Below are 11,619 nucleotides of genomic sequence, written 5' to 3' on the forward strand. Positions count from 1 at the left end.
CAACCATCGTCTTCTCCGGAGTATACACGCTCAGGGACTTATTTTGATCAAACAAATTTTTCTAAGGACCGGGAATCGGAAAAAAAAATTCAGGGACTTATTTTCATACGGGGTACAATTTCAGGGGCCTGTGGAGCTATTAAGCCAAATTAATATAATATTTCCATAGCATTTGGATGTAAAGAATAGTCTGAACTCCCTCATACGTTTCCAGGCCGGACCCACTTTGTGAATCTAATGTAGACAGTTTTACTTTACATTTTTTTCAAGAGACTGATTTCACGACTCGAATCTATAATCGCAAAGTCACAAGGCAGCAACAACCTTATCCCTGGGCTCGCCTACTTCATTTAGTAATTATCAACCAAAAAAAATCATAATACTTTCAAGCAAAAATCTTGCTGTTCCTCTCACTGTTGTCCAATCCTTGAGTGTTTTTAATAAGAAGCTCATAACGTCAATGCCACATGAATCAAATTAAGAAGGTGAAGACAGTACACTATAGTTCCGGCATTTCTACCTGCCGGCCAATATTTGTCAAATATTAGTTTGATCATGACTGCACCAGCATCATTCTTTTTACTCTTTCTTTTTATGAATGTCAATGACACCAACTAGGAGACAAATAGTCATTGTAGTATCAGCCAATTGGACCGGTTCAATTTCCGGCAGAAATCCCTCAACATATCAACTTTCTTTACAGTTCAAAATCTATTCTATTCATAAACAATCTCAAATTGACTACACTCACTTCTAGCATTAAAGATGATTGATCCACCTAAACTTTTGCATCAAACCTCATATTCTCCCCAAATGAAAGGAATTTCTTCTATCTGGGTAGTCTTCATCACATCCCTTTTCCTCCTAAACATGACCAATTGTGTGGAGGATGAGGTCAAGACAACACTGGTAAATTTCCTGGCACAACTCTCTAGTACTAATGGCCAACAGAATTCCACTTTGGTTTGGAAACAAGACTCTGATCCTTGTAAGGATCAATGGCAAGGTGTATACTGTGATGCTCAAAACATTTCTATAAAGAAGTTGTATCTTGACAGGTTCAATTTATCTGGAACTCTTGATGTTGCCATGCTTTGTAAATTGCAGCCCCTAGCTGAGTCTCTCACCATTCTTAGTCTAGATGGAAACAACATTGGAGGAGGGATAGCAGCTGAGATTGGAAACTGTACACAACTCACTCAGCTTCACCTGAGTGGAAACCACCTTGCTGGAAACCTTCCTGGTTCACTTGCCATGTTGAATAATTTGAAAAGGCTAGACATTTCAAACAACAATTTCTCAGGACGCTTGCCTGAATTGTCCAGAATCTCAGGGCTGAACATGCTCCTTGCACAAAACAACCACCTCAATGGAGATGTACCTGCGTTCGATTTCAGCAATTTCGACCAATTCAATGTCTCATATAACAACTTCAGTGGCCTTATTCCAGATGTGCATGGTTATTTCTTTGCAGACAGTTTCCTTGGGAATCCTGAACTCTGCGGAGATCCACTGCCAAAAAAGTGTTCTGATATTCCTCTGGCTGTTAGTGAAGCAGAAGCATCAGAAAAATCAAAAGGATCAAAGGGTCCTTCTAAAGAGCAGATTCTTATGTATGCAGGCTATGCTGCATTGGGTGTTGTCCTTATCCTTTTTGTTGTTTTGAAGCTGTGTAGAAGAAAGAAGAAAGAAAAGAAATTTGAAGCATTGAAAAGGGTAGTGTCAACTAATGTTGGTGGTGCTGAAAAGTCCAGCAATGTTGTTACAAGTGAATCCAAAGCAGAGGTAAGCAGATCTGAGTTTTCAGTCACTTCTGAAAGTGGGATGGTTTCACAATCACAATCACAATCACTTATAGTTCTTTCAAGGCCAGTGGTAAGTGAATTGAAATTGGAGGATTTGCTGAGGGCCCCTGCTGAATTGATTGGCAGAGGAAAGAATGGAAGTCTTTATAAAGTGATGCTTCTCAATGGCATAACTGTGGTTGTGAAAAGGATCAAGGATTGGACTATTTCCACCCATGACTTCAAGCAAAGAATGCAATTGCTGAGTCAAGCAAAGCATCCTCATGTAGTGTCACCTCTTGCTTTCTATTGTTCCCACCAAGAGAAGCTTTTGGTCTATGAGTATCAGCACAATGGAAGTTTGTTCAAGCTTCTACATGGTATATACCACATCATCCTTTTTCTTATATATCTGTTATACTTCATTGAACAGGAAATATCATATCATTTTTTGAGGGTAGCACTCCCATGGATTTAGGTCTCTTATAGTCAAGACAATCCTAAATTCATACACTCAAGGACACTTAGTCGTTCAATTAAGATTGAATGACTCATTTTCACCAAGATTGACCGGCAAAGGTAAACTCAAAATTTGTGATGTCTGGTTTTGATCGAACGGCTCAAATTCATTGACTGCGTGAATGTAGGATTTTTCATGAGTGCAAGGAATACATTTATTACACCGAACAATCATTTATTAGTCAATTATGAGAGAGATAGAGTAGCAATCAAGAAAGGCATGTGAAAAATTTCCTTTTCTTTATATACATATAGGAGTTGATTCTTTAAAGCAAGAGATTATGATAACATACTTGCACTTGTGTAACAAACAATGATATTTATAAATCTGAACCATTGATATTTCAATAGACAGTTGTAATGACTTTCTTAGCCTTCTAAAGTGAAAGATAAAGTGAATATTTCACTTTAGAGGAGGTAAATTGTAAATATCATGCTTGCAAATTTTTTTGTAAACTTGTCCATATTAAGCAACATGTACTAAAGTAATAGATATGTTTTTTTTCAGGAACTTCCAAAGCCTTTGACTGGACCAGCAGACTAGGAACTGCAGCTACAATTGCTGAAACATTAGCTTTCATGCACCAGGAGCTTGGCCAGCATGGAATTGCTCATGGAAATCTGAAATCCTCAAACATTTTGCTAAACATTAATATGGAACCTTGCATAAGTGAGTATGGTGTAATGGGCATGGATGATGCACAAAACACACCTACTGCTACTAGTTCATCAGATGTGTTCAAGGGAGATGTTCATAGCTATGGTGTTATTCTTCTTGAACTGCTCACTGGAAAGTTAGTAAAAAGTAATGGGATGGATTTGGCTGATTGGGTTCAGTCAGTTGTAAGGGAAGAATGGACAGGTGAAGTGTTTGATAGGTCTCTCCTATCAGAATATGCAAGTGAAGAGAGGATGGTTAATTTGCTTCAGGTAGCTTTAAGATGTGTCAATCGTTCCCCTGAGGCTAGGCCAAGCATGAACCAAGTTGTTCTTATGATTAACACTATAAAAGAGGATGAAGAAAAATCCTTGATTTATGAAGTATGATTTAATCGTACAAAGTGATAATGAAAAGAGTGACTGATTGGAAAGCTTTTCTCAAGTGAAATTTTCTGATGTGTTCCAGGAATATTTGTAGAATATTTGGCCTTCCTTCAATTCAGTTACTGTATACTGGTTTCCTGAGTGGTTTGTTAGTTTGGAAAATCTCACCCACTCAGTTCGAAACCAGCGCAACACCGAAATCAATTATTGTATAATCTTTGTATGTTTCTATTAATAACAAGGAAGGGATGTGAAATAATAGCCTGAGACTGCAGACTGAATCACTATTCCTACTTGTATTCTTTGGGCTGTTTAGTTTAGCTAGTAACTTAATAGCATTTTCCAACTTGAACAATGAGTTTTGTGATGTCTATGCCTTACACACACATGTAAATAGAAACACCCCATTTTTTTCCCATGAGAACAATTTAGATTTTATAAACATGAGTATTTTGACAATGAAAGTTAACTAAAATTGTTTATTTTTCTTGTAAATTTGAGTATTTAGGATCTTGAATACTTTGATATGGTTAAATATTTTGTTTATGGTAATGTTTTACCTTATCATTCAGGTTTTGATTTTTTTTTATGATTGTGGATTTGTCAAATATTCATGAAAAAGAATTAGTTTATCGTGTCTTGATGTGAATTTCGAAAATTGTGAAAGTTGAAAACAAAAAAGATATGCTCAAGGATAGAACATATTATCGGGAATAAATAGTCAAGTTGGTCCCTGAATCTGTTAAGTGTTGTTAAGTTGGTCCTTAAGCTCTAAAAATTCATCCCGCGATCCTTGAATGTAGCAAATGTCAGTCAAGTTAGTCCCTCCGTCAATTCTAGTCAACTAACGGAGATGACATGACTGTTAATTTTTTTTCCTTCAAAGTTGACATTTGATAAGGGAGATAGTACTCTTATACATGTAACACCCGTTTAAAAAATCCTCATTTTGCTTTTAACTGAGATTGTATTAGATTGTATAACACTATAACTCACTATTGTATTCTAGGAAAGTTAGGATTTGCCCTGATTCTGGCTCGGGTTTCACAACATGAACACTAAGCAATACAGTATTTTTTTTTTATGAGTAATGATATATACACACCTCCCTTTTTAAACACTTAATTTCCACCTATTTTTATTTATATCTCTCTCCTCATACTTTCTCCCTCCTACTTTTTCTTTTCTCCCTATCTCTCTCTTCCTTCCACCTCTACATTATTCTTTTTTTATTTTTGGATTGAATCAGTCAATATTGACTAATTGATATTCACGCTCCATTACTGGCGTAATATAAAAAAAATTGTGATCCTTTACCTCGCACTTCGTGGAATGGTGTCAATTTCTCTCTTTGTCTTCATTTGCACTTACTTACCCACCATGACAAAGACCAGAGATATATATTCATAGATAGCTTTGGGGCGAGAGACAGACCTGAGTGAAAAGCCATTCACACACTCACTCAACTTTCTTGTTCACCTTTCTTAGGGTTTTATTCTTCTGCAACCTTGAAGCCTCAATCAAGACAAAGAAAGGTGAAACCCTTATCCATCAGTTTCACCATTTCAGGAGCTTTTTTAAAATATTGGACCACTTCATAATAGAGTCTTGTGACTTGTGAGTTAACATCCACATATATATATTTTTTATTATGCTAGAATAAAAACAAACACATTATATGGTGCTGCTTAGGTTTGTTTCTCTCCTATTATTGTTCCATCACTTGTTTTACCTTTCATTTGAAATTATTTGCCCTGTATAGGAAAAAAAGTTTGTAGTTCTCAAATGCTAAGCAGCTTCATTTTTCCAGAACCATCAACTTGTAGTATGCAGTGCATCTATGTTGTGTGATTTGAGTAATGGAAGTTGCAGTTGTTAGTCTTTTTGGCTCTGTATAGTGTGCAAAATGTTACTTGGATTGTGTGGTATGAGGAAGAGTTTAGGAAGAGTGTGCTTTAAGGGTATGCTATTGTGAAATTTGGGATGCCAGAAAGCATGTCTCTTTATCATACCCATTTGAAAATGGCATGGATTCAGCATCAAATCCAACAAAAAGATGCTTCATCTTCATCGCCAAATCCGGGTCATTTCGATAAACAATCGTCAGCACCCTCAGCTTCATCATCGGGTGCTCGAATTAGTCCTGCAGTTCTTTTCGTCATAGTGATTCTGGCTGTTCTGTTTTTCATTTCGGGTTTGCTCCACCTGCTTGTTAGGTTTCTCACAAAGAAGAACCCATCTTCACAATCTGATAGGCACCGCGAAATTTCTAACTCTGATGCTCTTGAAAGACAGCTGCAACAGCTTTTCCATCTCCATGACTTTGGTTTGGACCAAGCTTTCATTGATGCACTTCCTGTTTTCCAGTATAAAGAGATAACGGGGCTGAAGGAGCCCTTAGATTGTGCTGTTTGTCTTTGCGAGTTTTCCGAAAAGGATAATCTCAGGTTGCTCCCTGTGTGCAGCCATGCTTTTCATATCAATTGTATAGATACATGGCTTTTGTCAAACTCAACATGCCCACTTTGTAGGGGAACACTCCTTGGCCTCGCTGCTGGCTTTTCGGTCGAAAATCCAATATTTGATTATGATGATTTGAGGGATGATGAGGGCTGCTATGGGGAAAATGAATTCCGTAATAGAAAAAAATCAGTTGAAATTCAAGACATTGTAGAAAAGGGGATTTTCCCTGTAAGGCTTGGGAAATTTAGAAGGCTGGATGTGGAGGCAGTGGAGACTATAGGAGGAGAGACTAGTAGCAGTAATTTGGATGCAAGAAGATGTTACTCAATGGGATCTTACCAATATGTCCTTGGCAAATCAGACTTGCGGATAACCTTGAACAATGACCGAAAAAGTTGCGATGCTAAGCTCAAGAAAGAAAGCGAAAACTTGGAGAAACTTTCTGTTGAGGGTGATATTGAAGCAAAGAAGATTAGAAGAGTTGGTAAAGGTGAGAGCTATTCTGTTTCCAAAATCTGGTTGTGGTCAGAGAAGGGCAAATTTTCAGTTTCTTCTGATGCTGGAATGGGCATGCCATCTTCTCTTAATGCAGAATTGCCATGGATGAGGGAAACAGAAGGGTCATGAAAGGTATCCACAGTCTTTCTCCCCCTTTTAATTGAGTTCATTGGAAGCCATTGATTGAAGTTTTTATCTGTCCTTAAGTTTCCTTCAATTTTTTGGTATGCTAATCTTAAGGTTGTTCTGATTGATTGTGGCCTATTGATGTATTACAACTCTATGCTAAGAACATATAACAAATACAAATGTTTCTTGCTTCATACAGATATACTTGGGAGTGATAAAACAGCAAATTTTATTAACCCATAGTTGTTTGATGATAGCAAATGTTGATACTACCTTAATACTAATTGGCTCCACAAAATCAAACATTACATATCATTGCTAGGAGAGGCAAAGGGTAGCTACCAGCTAGTCTTAAATTTCATTCCATTTTGATATCCTAGCCCAACAAATTTGTTCAACACATTCGTAAAAACCATTACAACTACATATTTAGTGCATGTTTGGAAACTCATTCAAGAATCACAGTGAAGCAAAATTGTGATGGACAAAAGCAGCTTTGCATAGCTTTTGCTTTTGTCTATCATGGTTTTAGCTTCACCGTGATTTTCAAATAAGTTTCCAAACTTACAGTTACTATAGTTAATTGAATTTGGTTTTGGAGCCTTGCCTATTTCAAAACCAGTTTTGTCATTTTCAGTCTCAAGGTTATCTTGATTCTTGACATCACTATGTCTACACCATCCATGGCGGATGCAAATGCCCTTTTGCTTTCTTGGCTTTTGAGGTGCAGATTTTGTTTATCCTCCTCTTTAGCATTTGCTTTTTGAGAGTTTTTACTTTATTTTTTTTGTCAAATTTTGGGCCAGTGAATTCCACATTCTATTTTGTGCATGTTATTATCAGCATTCGCATGTTGGATAAAATTGTTTGACAAAATTGATTGTAGTAAACCTGAGCTGAAAGTGAAATGCTTTATATATGGATACCTATACGCAACAAATGGTTTTTGTAGGGTAATATTGTGAAGTGTAGTTGTAAGTAGTTAGAATTGATTATATTCAACGCATAAGTTACCTTCTAGCTTCTAGTAGCAGAGTTGATTTTGTGACTAAAGTCAATTCTGCAAAATGACTCCCAAACATTCATACTGTCATCCAAAATTGATTTTAGTCTATCAGAATTGATTCCAAGGTCCTAGTCAACCAAATTCATACTATATGGGTTAGGCATTTGGGCGGTGGTTGTGGGGATCCATGAGAGTCGTGTACCTATGTGAGAGAATCTGTCTTGTTTTGAGTTATGATTCAAAAAAAAAAGCTATTGCAACCGTGTGGGGTCACTAGTTTACACCTACCATATGATGTTGAAACTAAGGACAGGTTTATCAAGTGTCAACAATGATGAATGGATGATCAACTTGCTTCAAAAATTAGCATGATGTGCGAGGATTATAGTATTGGATTAACATTTGTTAGATTACCTTTGTTTTTTACTCAACTTGCAAGATTACTAACCTACAAATAAAAGCAATTGGTGTGCTTGGCCAATGATTTGATAGACTGTCGACCTGAAATTTTGCCATTTTGAAATTTTGGAGCTCTACTAACCACAATGTATCCATTTGAATTTTGTCATTTATTTGGAAATCTATCGACAATTTAATTATGAAACCAAAATCAAATTAACCAAAATTAAATTTTAGAATAAATTTATGTGGACAGCTTTGAGTGTTGTAATTAATTATGAGCAAATAGAAAGTAATTTAAATATACTATTAGTGTAATGCACAAAAATGTTGCATGTCTTTACTTTCAACTAATACTCATGTTATTACATTGTAGAATAATTGGGCCACAGTAATAGGAGTTGTCTAAATTAAATTATCGTATGATTGTCAACATGAGTTGAGTTGACACGACTAATTTCAGGTTTCAGGTTCAATTCTCACTTCCCTATAAATTAAGGGTTTGAATCTCTTAGGGGTCAGTAATATCCTAGTTTGTGGGCAACCCTTCTCGAGGAGATTCCTAACGGTCCTACTTAAGAGTAAGTCTCTGCTGACCTCCTCAGATACGTGAAATAAGAAGTTTATTATTATTTATTTAAAAATATAAATAATTTTTAGGATCTATAGTTAAATTCGCCATAGTAAATTAAACAACCCCACACGATAATAAAATGTAAAATTTGAAAGACGTGTAAATTTGTAGTCTTTTAAAAGAAAGACATTTTCACAAAAAAAAAGTATATAACTATTATTTATGCTAGTAGCATACTAGCATGGAAAGTATAAAGGCTTTAAAGGGAGCGAAAACTGTTATCATATAGTCTTTACTTTCATTTAGCCTGATGACTATCTCTAGGTGTAGCTGAAGCTAGATGACTATTGTTCCAGAGATCACTATGTGAATCAAGATACCTCGACACAAGAACAGCTCGACGAGCCGATGAACAAGGCCCAGACAAAGGTCACTGTCGCATAGACATACCAAAGGAGGGTCATGTTCTGAGATACAAAGCTACGTAACTGAGTCATATAGGAACAAAGTCAAGAGCCGAGATACTGACCGATGTTGCCGACATATGTTGAGCAGGACCATTGGCTAGGATACAGGGAAGGAGTGTCGAGACTTAGACCGAGACATCATACGAGGTTGCAAGCTATGTTACTTGTAAAAATCCTGAAAACGGAGGAATCTCACTTCTCATCTTGCCAAGGTGGTACAACTTAGGAGGACTAGTGTAACCTCGAACATAGATCCAAGAAAAATACCACTTGGCGTAAGAAAGAGTCCCCACCGTTCATCTTCTGCGGCTTAGGGAGCTGAGATATGATTAAAGGAGGTGCGAGCTGCGCCCCCAAACACAAGGTGATGACGACCTCTTAATAACAACATTGGACAATGTAGACACATAAGGATGTTGCGTTGACCTAACTTCTTAAAAGCATGCTAAACCCCCCAGACCTAGGCATCCCAAACCACACGATGTCTAGGGAATCGCAGAGATCTAACGATCCAGAACAACTGGTGGTGAAGAAGGAGACAACGACCCAACTACCACTCCATATAAATAGTAGTTAGCCAATCCTATGAGGTAAGTTTTCAGCTCTAATACATTCCTAACATTTTCATTTCCCTTACCGACTTAGGCATCAAAGTGTCCTCGCAAATACCACAAACAAGAACCCTCGATGTTCATCTCTAGATCCCAGAGCTGCGTCACCTCATCCCACCGTCCTCAGCCTTACCTTCCCCGACATAGCTCTCGATCTTGAGAGAGCTTGTTGGACTTAATTAGTCTAATCAACATCAATGATTATTTCTCCAATTATACCATCATTTTCATTTAGCTAATTAATAAAACAAAAATCTACTAAGAATAAAAATTCAGTTTTTAACATGTATTCATGATTTTAGATGACACTTCGTAAACATTGTATGAATCAACAATGAAAGCACTAACAAATATGTGGGAGCCCACGAGTTCTGTTCATAAGATACATGCGATAGTGTTTTTGAACATTCATAGAGCTTTGTTCCCCTTCAGAATCAGAATATAACAAATAGAAGAAGAAAGAAACCGGGTATATACTTCTGATCACAAAAACTGAGAGGAGAATACAGAGATTTAACTTACACACGTGCAACAGATAACTAGCTCAAATCATACATAACATCTAGCATACACATTGACTCACGTGAAGGAGGGCCCGTCCTTGCCGAGGTCCATGGAGGACTTCGCCGATGGCGGAAGCGAACCGAACCGCGACGAGAAACCGGTGTAATTGTTGTCGTTATCATTATCAAAGTTGAGCGCGTAGCTTAACGGATCATACCGGAACGACCCTGGCTTGCTAAAGGCGGCGACACGGGGGTTGTTCCGGTTGAACCGTCGGATGAACGTCTTCCATTTAGGCCCCGCCACGACCTCAGACCATTCCCGGATCCTTTTCCACCCTCTCAACCACCACCTCTCCTTATTCTCTGGGGAGCCCATCCGCTCCCACCACCCCGTTGTCACCGTCGTTGAGGCTGCTGTTGAAGAGCTGGATGTCAAGCAAGGGATCCAGAAGCAGCAGCCTCTCTTGGCGAACACCATGTCTTGCATGTCGTCGCCGCCGTCGGTTATTGCCGATGACGACGGTGACATGTTAGTGGAGGAAGAAAATAATGGAGAGAGATGTTCACGTTATGTGGCGATATGAGTCCTGTTTTCTCTCTCTTTTCTTCCTATGTTAGGCGAGAATGGGTGAATAAATATAGGAGTTGTTTGATTTCCAGCGTAAGGAAACACAGCTGGAAAATGATGAGGTAGTTAATTTGTTACCGGCTTCGCTTAATTAGGGGGAAAATGTCCTTAGCCAGATGTGTATAGCCAGATTATTTCTAACATCTACTGTGCAATGAAATCTTCTAATACAAAGTTCATTTTCCATCTTCTTTTCCTTTTAAACATGATTTTATATTTCACAAGGTAACATTTCCGTCCTCTCATTGTTGATTCATAAAAAATGAGTTTGATACATTTACGCCATATTTTTCATCCATATTAATTTCATCGATTTTTAATTTTTATGTCTTTCTAATTTTCCTATTACATCAATTATCATATCATACTAAATTCCAACTTAATTAAATATTAACTTATAAAAGTAACTACAATTATTTTCATTTTCCTATTTAATTATTGCGATTTTCATCCCAACTAGGCATGCTTCATTTTCAATGAGAGTTCAAGTGAGGTCCCACTAAAATTCTCCGAAACAACTCTTGCTCTGCTACCTTTCAGATTTGAGGGTTCATCAACATGGATTGTCCATGCATCTGTTGTGTCTTTTGAGACTTGGGGTTGGACATCCACGAGCTCAACAACAAAGTTAGCCAGAACTTGAGATTTGATTTCACTTCTTGGCTCATACTTGATGTCGAATAATGAGAGCTCCACACATATGTCAAGAATATTAGAAGTGGTGATGCCTAATGGCAATAAAAATAGTAGACATGCGAAATGTGAAAGAAACACAACAATTGCTGGGGAATTTTTTAATTACTTTTATCATTATATTTTTTTTTCTTATGTCAAGTTACAATTATTTGTGATATATTTTACACTTTTGATCAATATGATTGATATTGAAATTTTATGTTGGCTCATTGATTATATTTTTATGTTTATTAATGTTGGTGCATTATGTTATGATTTTCATGTGCTATGTACATTAACTTTATCTTTTTGGTTG

General features: G+C 37.2%; 3 protein-coding genes across 9 annotated transcripts; 2 read left to right on the forward strand and 1 right to left on the reverse strand.

Moving 5' to 3' along the window:
• The first annotated feature begins 586 nt into the window (after positions 1 to 586).
• On the forward strand, positions 587 to 3,702 carry LOC130729524 (probable inactive receptor kinase At2g26730). Its single transcript, XM_057581303.1, has 2 exons — positions 587 to 2,164; positions 2,812 to 3,702. The coding sequence occupies exons 1-2, from the start codon at positions 766 to 768 to the stop codon at positions 3,348 to 3,350; spliced, it is 1,938 nt and encodes a 645-aa protein (XP_057437286.1). The 5' UTR covers positions 587 to 765; the 3' UTR covers positions 3,351 to 3,702.
• A 1,008-nt stretch (positions 3,703 to 4,710) lies between these two features.
• Positions 4,711 to 11,523, forward strand: LOC130729525 (RING-H2 finger protein ATL46-like). Of its 7 annotated transcripts, none has more exons than XR_009016032.1 (3): positions 4,711 to 6,440; positions 8,306 to 8,423; positions 11,089 to 11,523. XR_009016032.1 is itself a non-coding variant. In XM_057581307.1 (2 exons), the coding sequence occupies exon 1, from the start codon at positions 5,331 to 5,333 to the stop codon at positions 6,435 to 6,437; it is 1,107 nt and encodes a 368-aa protein (XP_057437290.1). In that variant the 5' UTR covers positions 4,711 to 5,330; the 3' UTR covers positions 6,438 to 6,440; positions 11,089 to 11,523. The 7 variants fall into 7 exon arrangements, 4 of the variants coding, with proteins under 4 accessions (XP_057437290.1, XP_057437289.1, XP_057437287.1 ...); XR_009016031.1 differs by having other exon boundaries at positions 11,169 to 11,523; XR_009016033.1 differs by having other exon boundaries at positions 8,313 to 8,423; positions 11,169 to 11,523.
• On the reverse strand, positions 9,766 to 10,912 carry LOC130729527 (uncharacterized). The gene has a single exon (XM_057581309.1). It carries the CDS (start codon positions 10,527 to 10,529, stop codon positions 10,074 to 10,076), a length of 456 nt encoding a protein of 151 aa, XP_057437292.1. The 5' UTR covers positions 10,530 to 10,912; the 3' UTR covers positions 9,766 to 10,073.
• Positions 11,524 to 11,619: the final 96 nt, after the last annotated feature.

The sequence above is a fragment of the Lotus japonicus genome, chromosome 1 (genome assembly GCF_012489685.1).
Source record: "Lotus japonicus ecotype B-129 chromosome 1, LjGifu_v1.2".
Lineage (NCBI taxonomy): Eukaryota > Viridiplantae > Streptophyta > Magnoliopsida > Fabales > Fabaceae > Lotus > Lotus japonicus.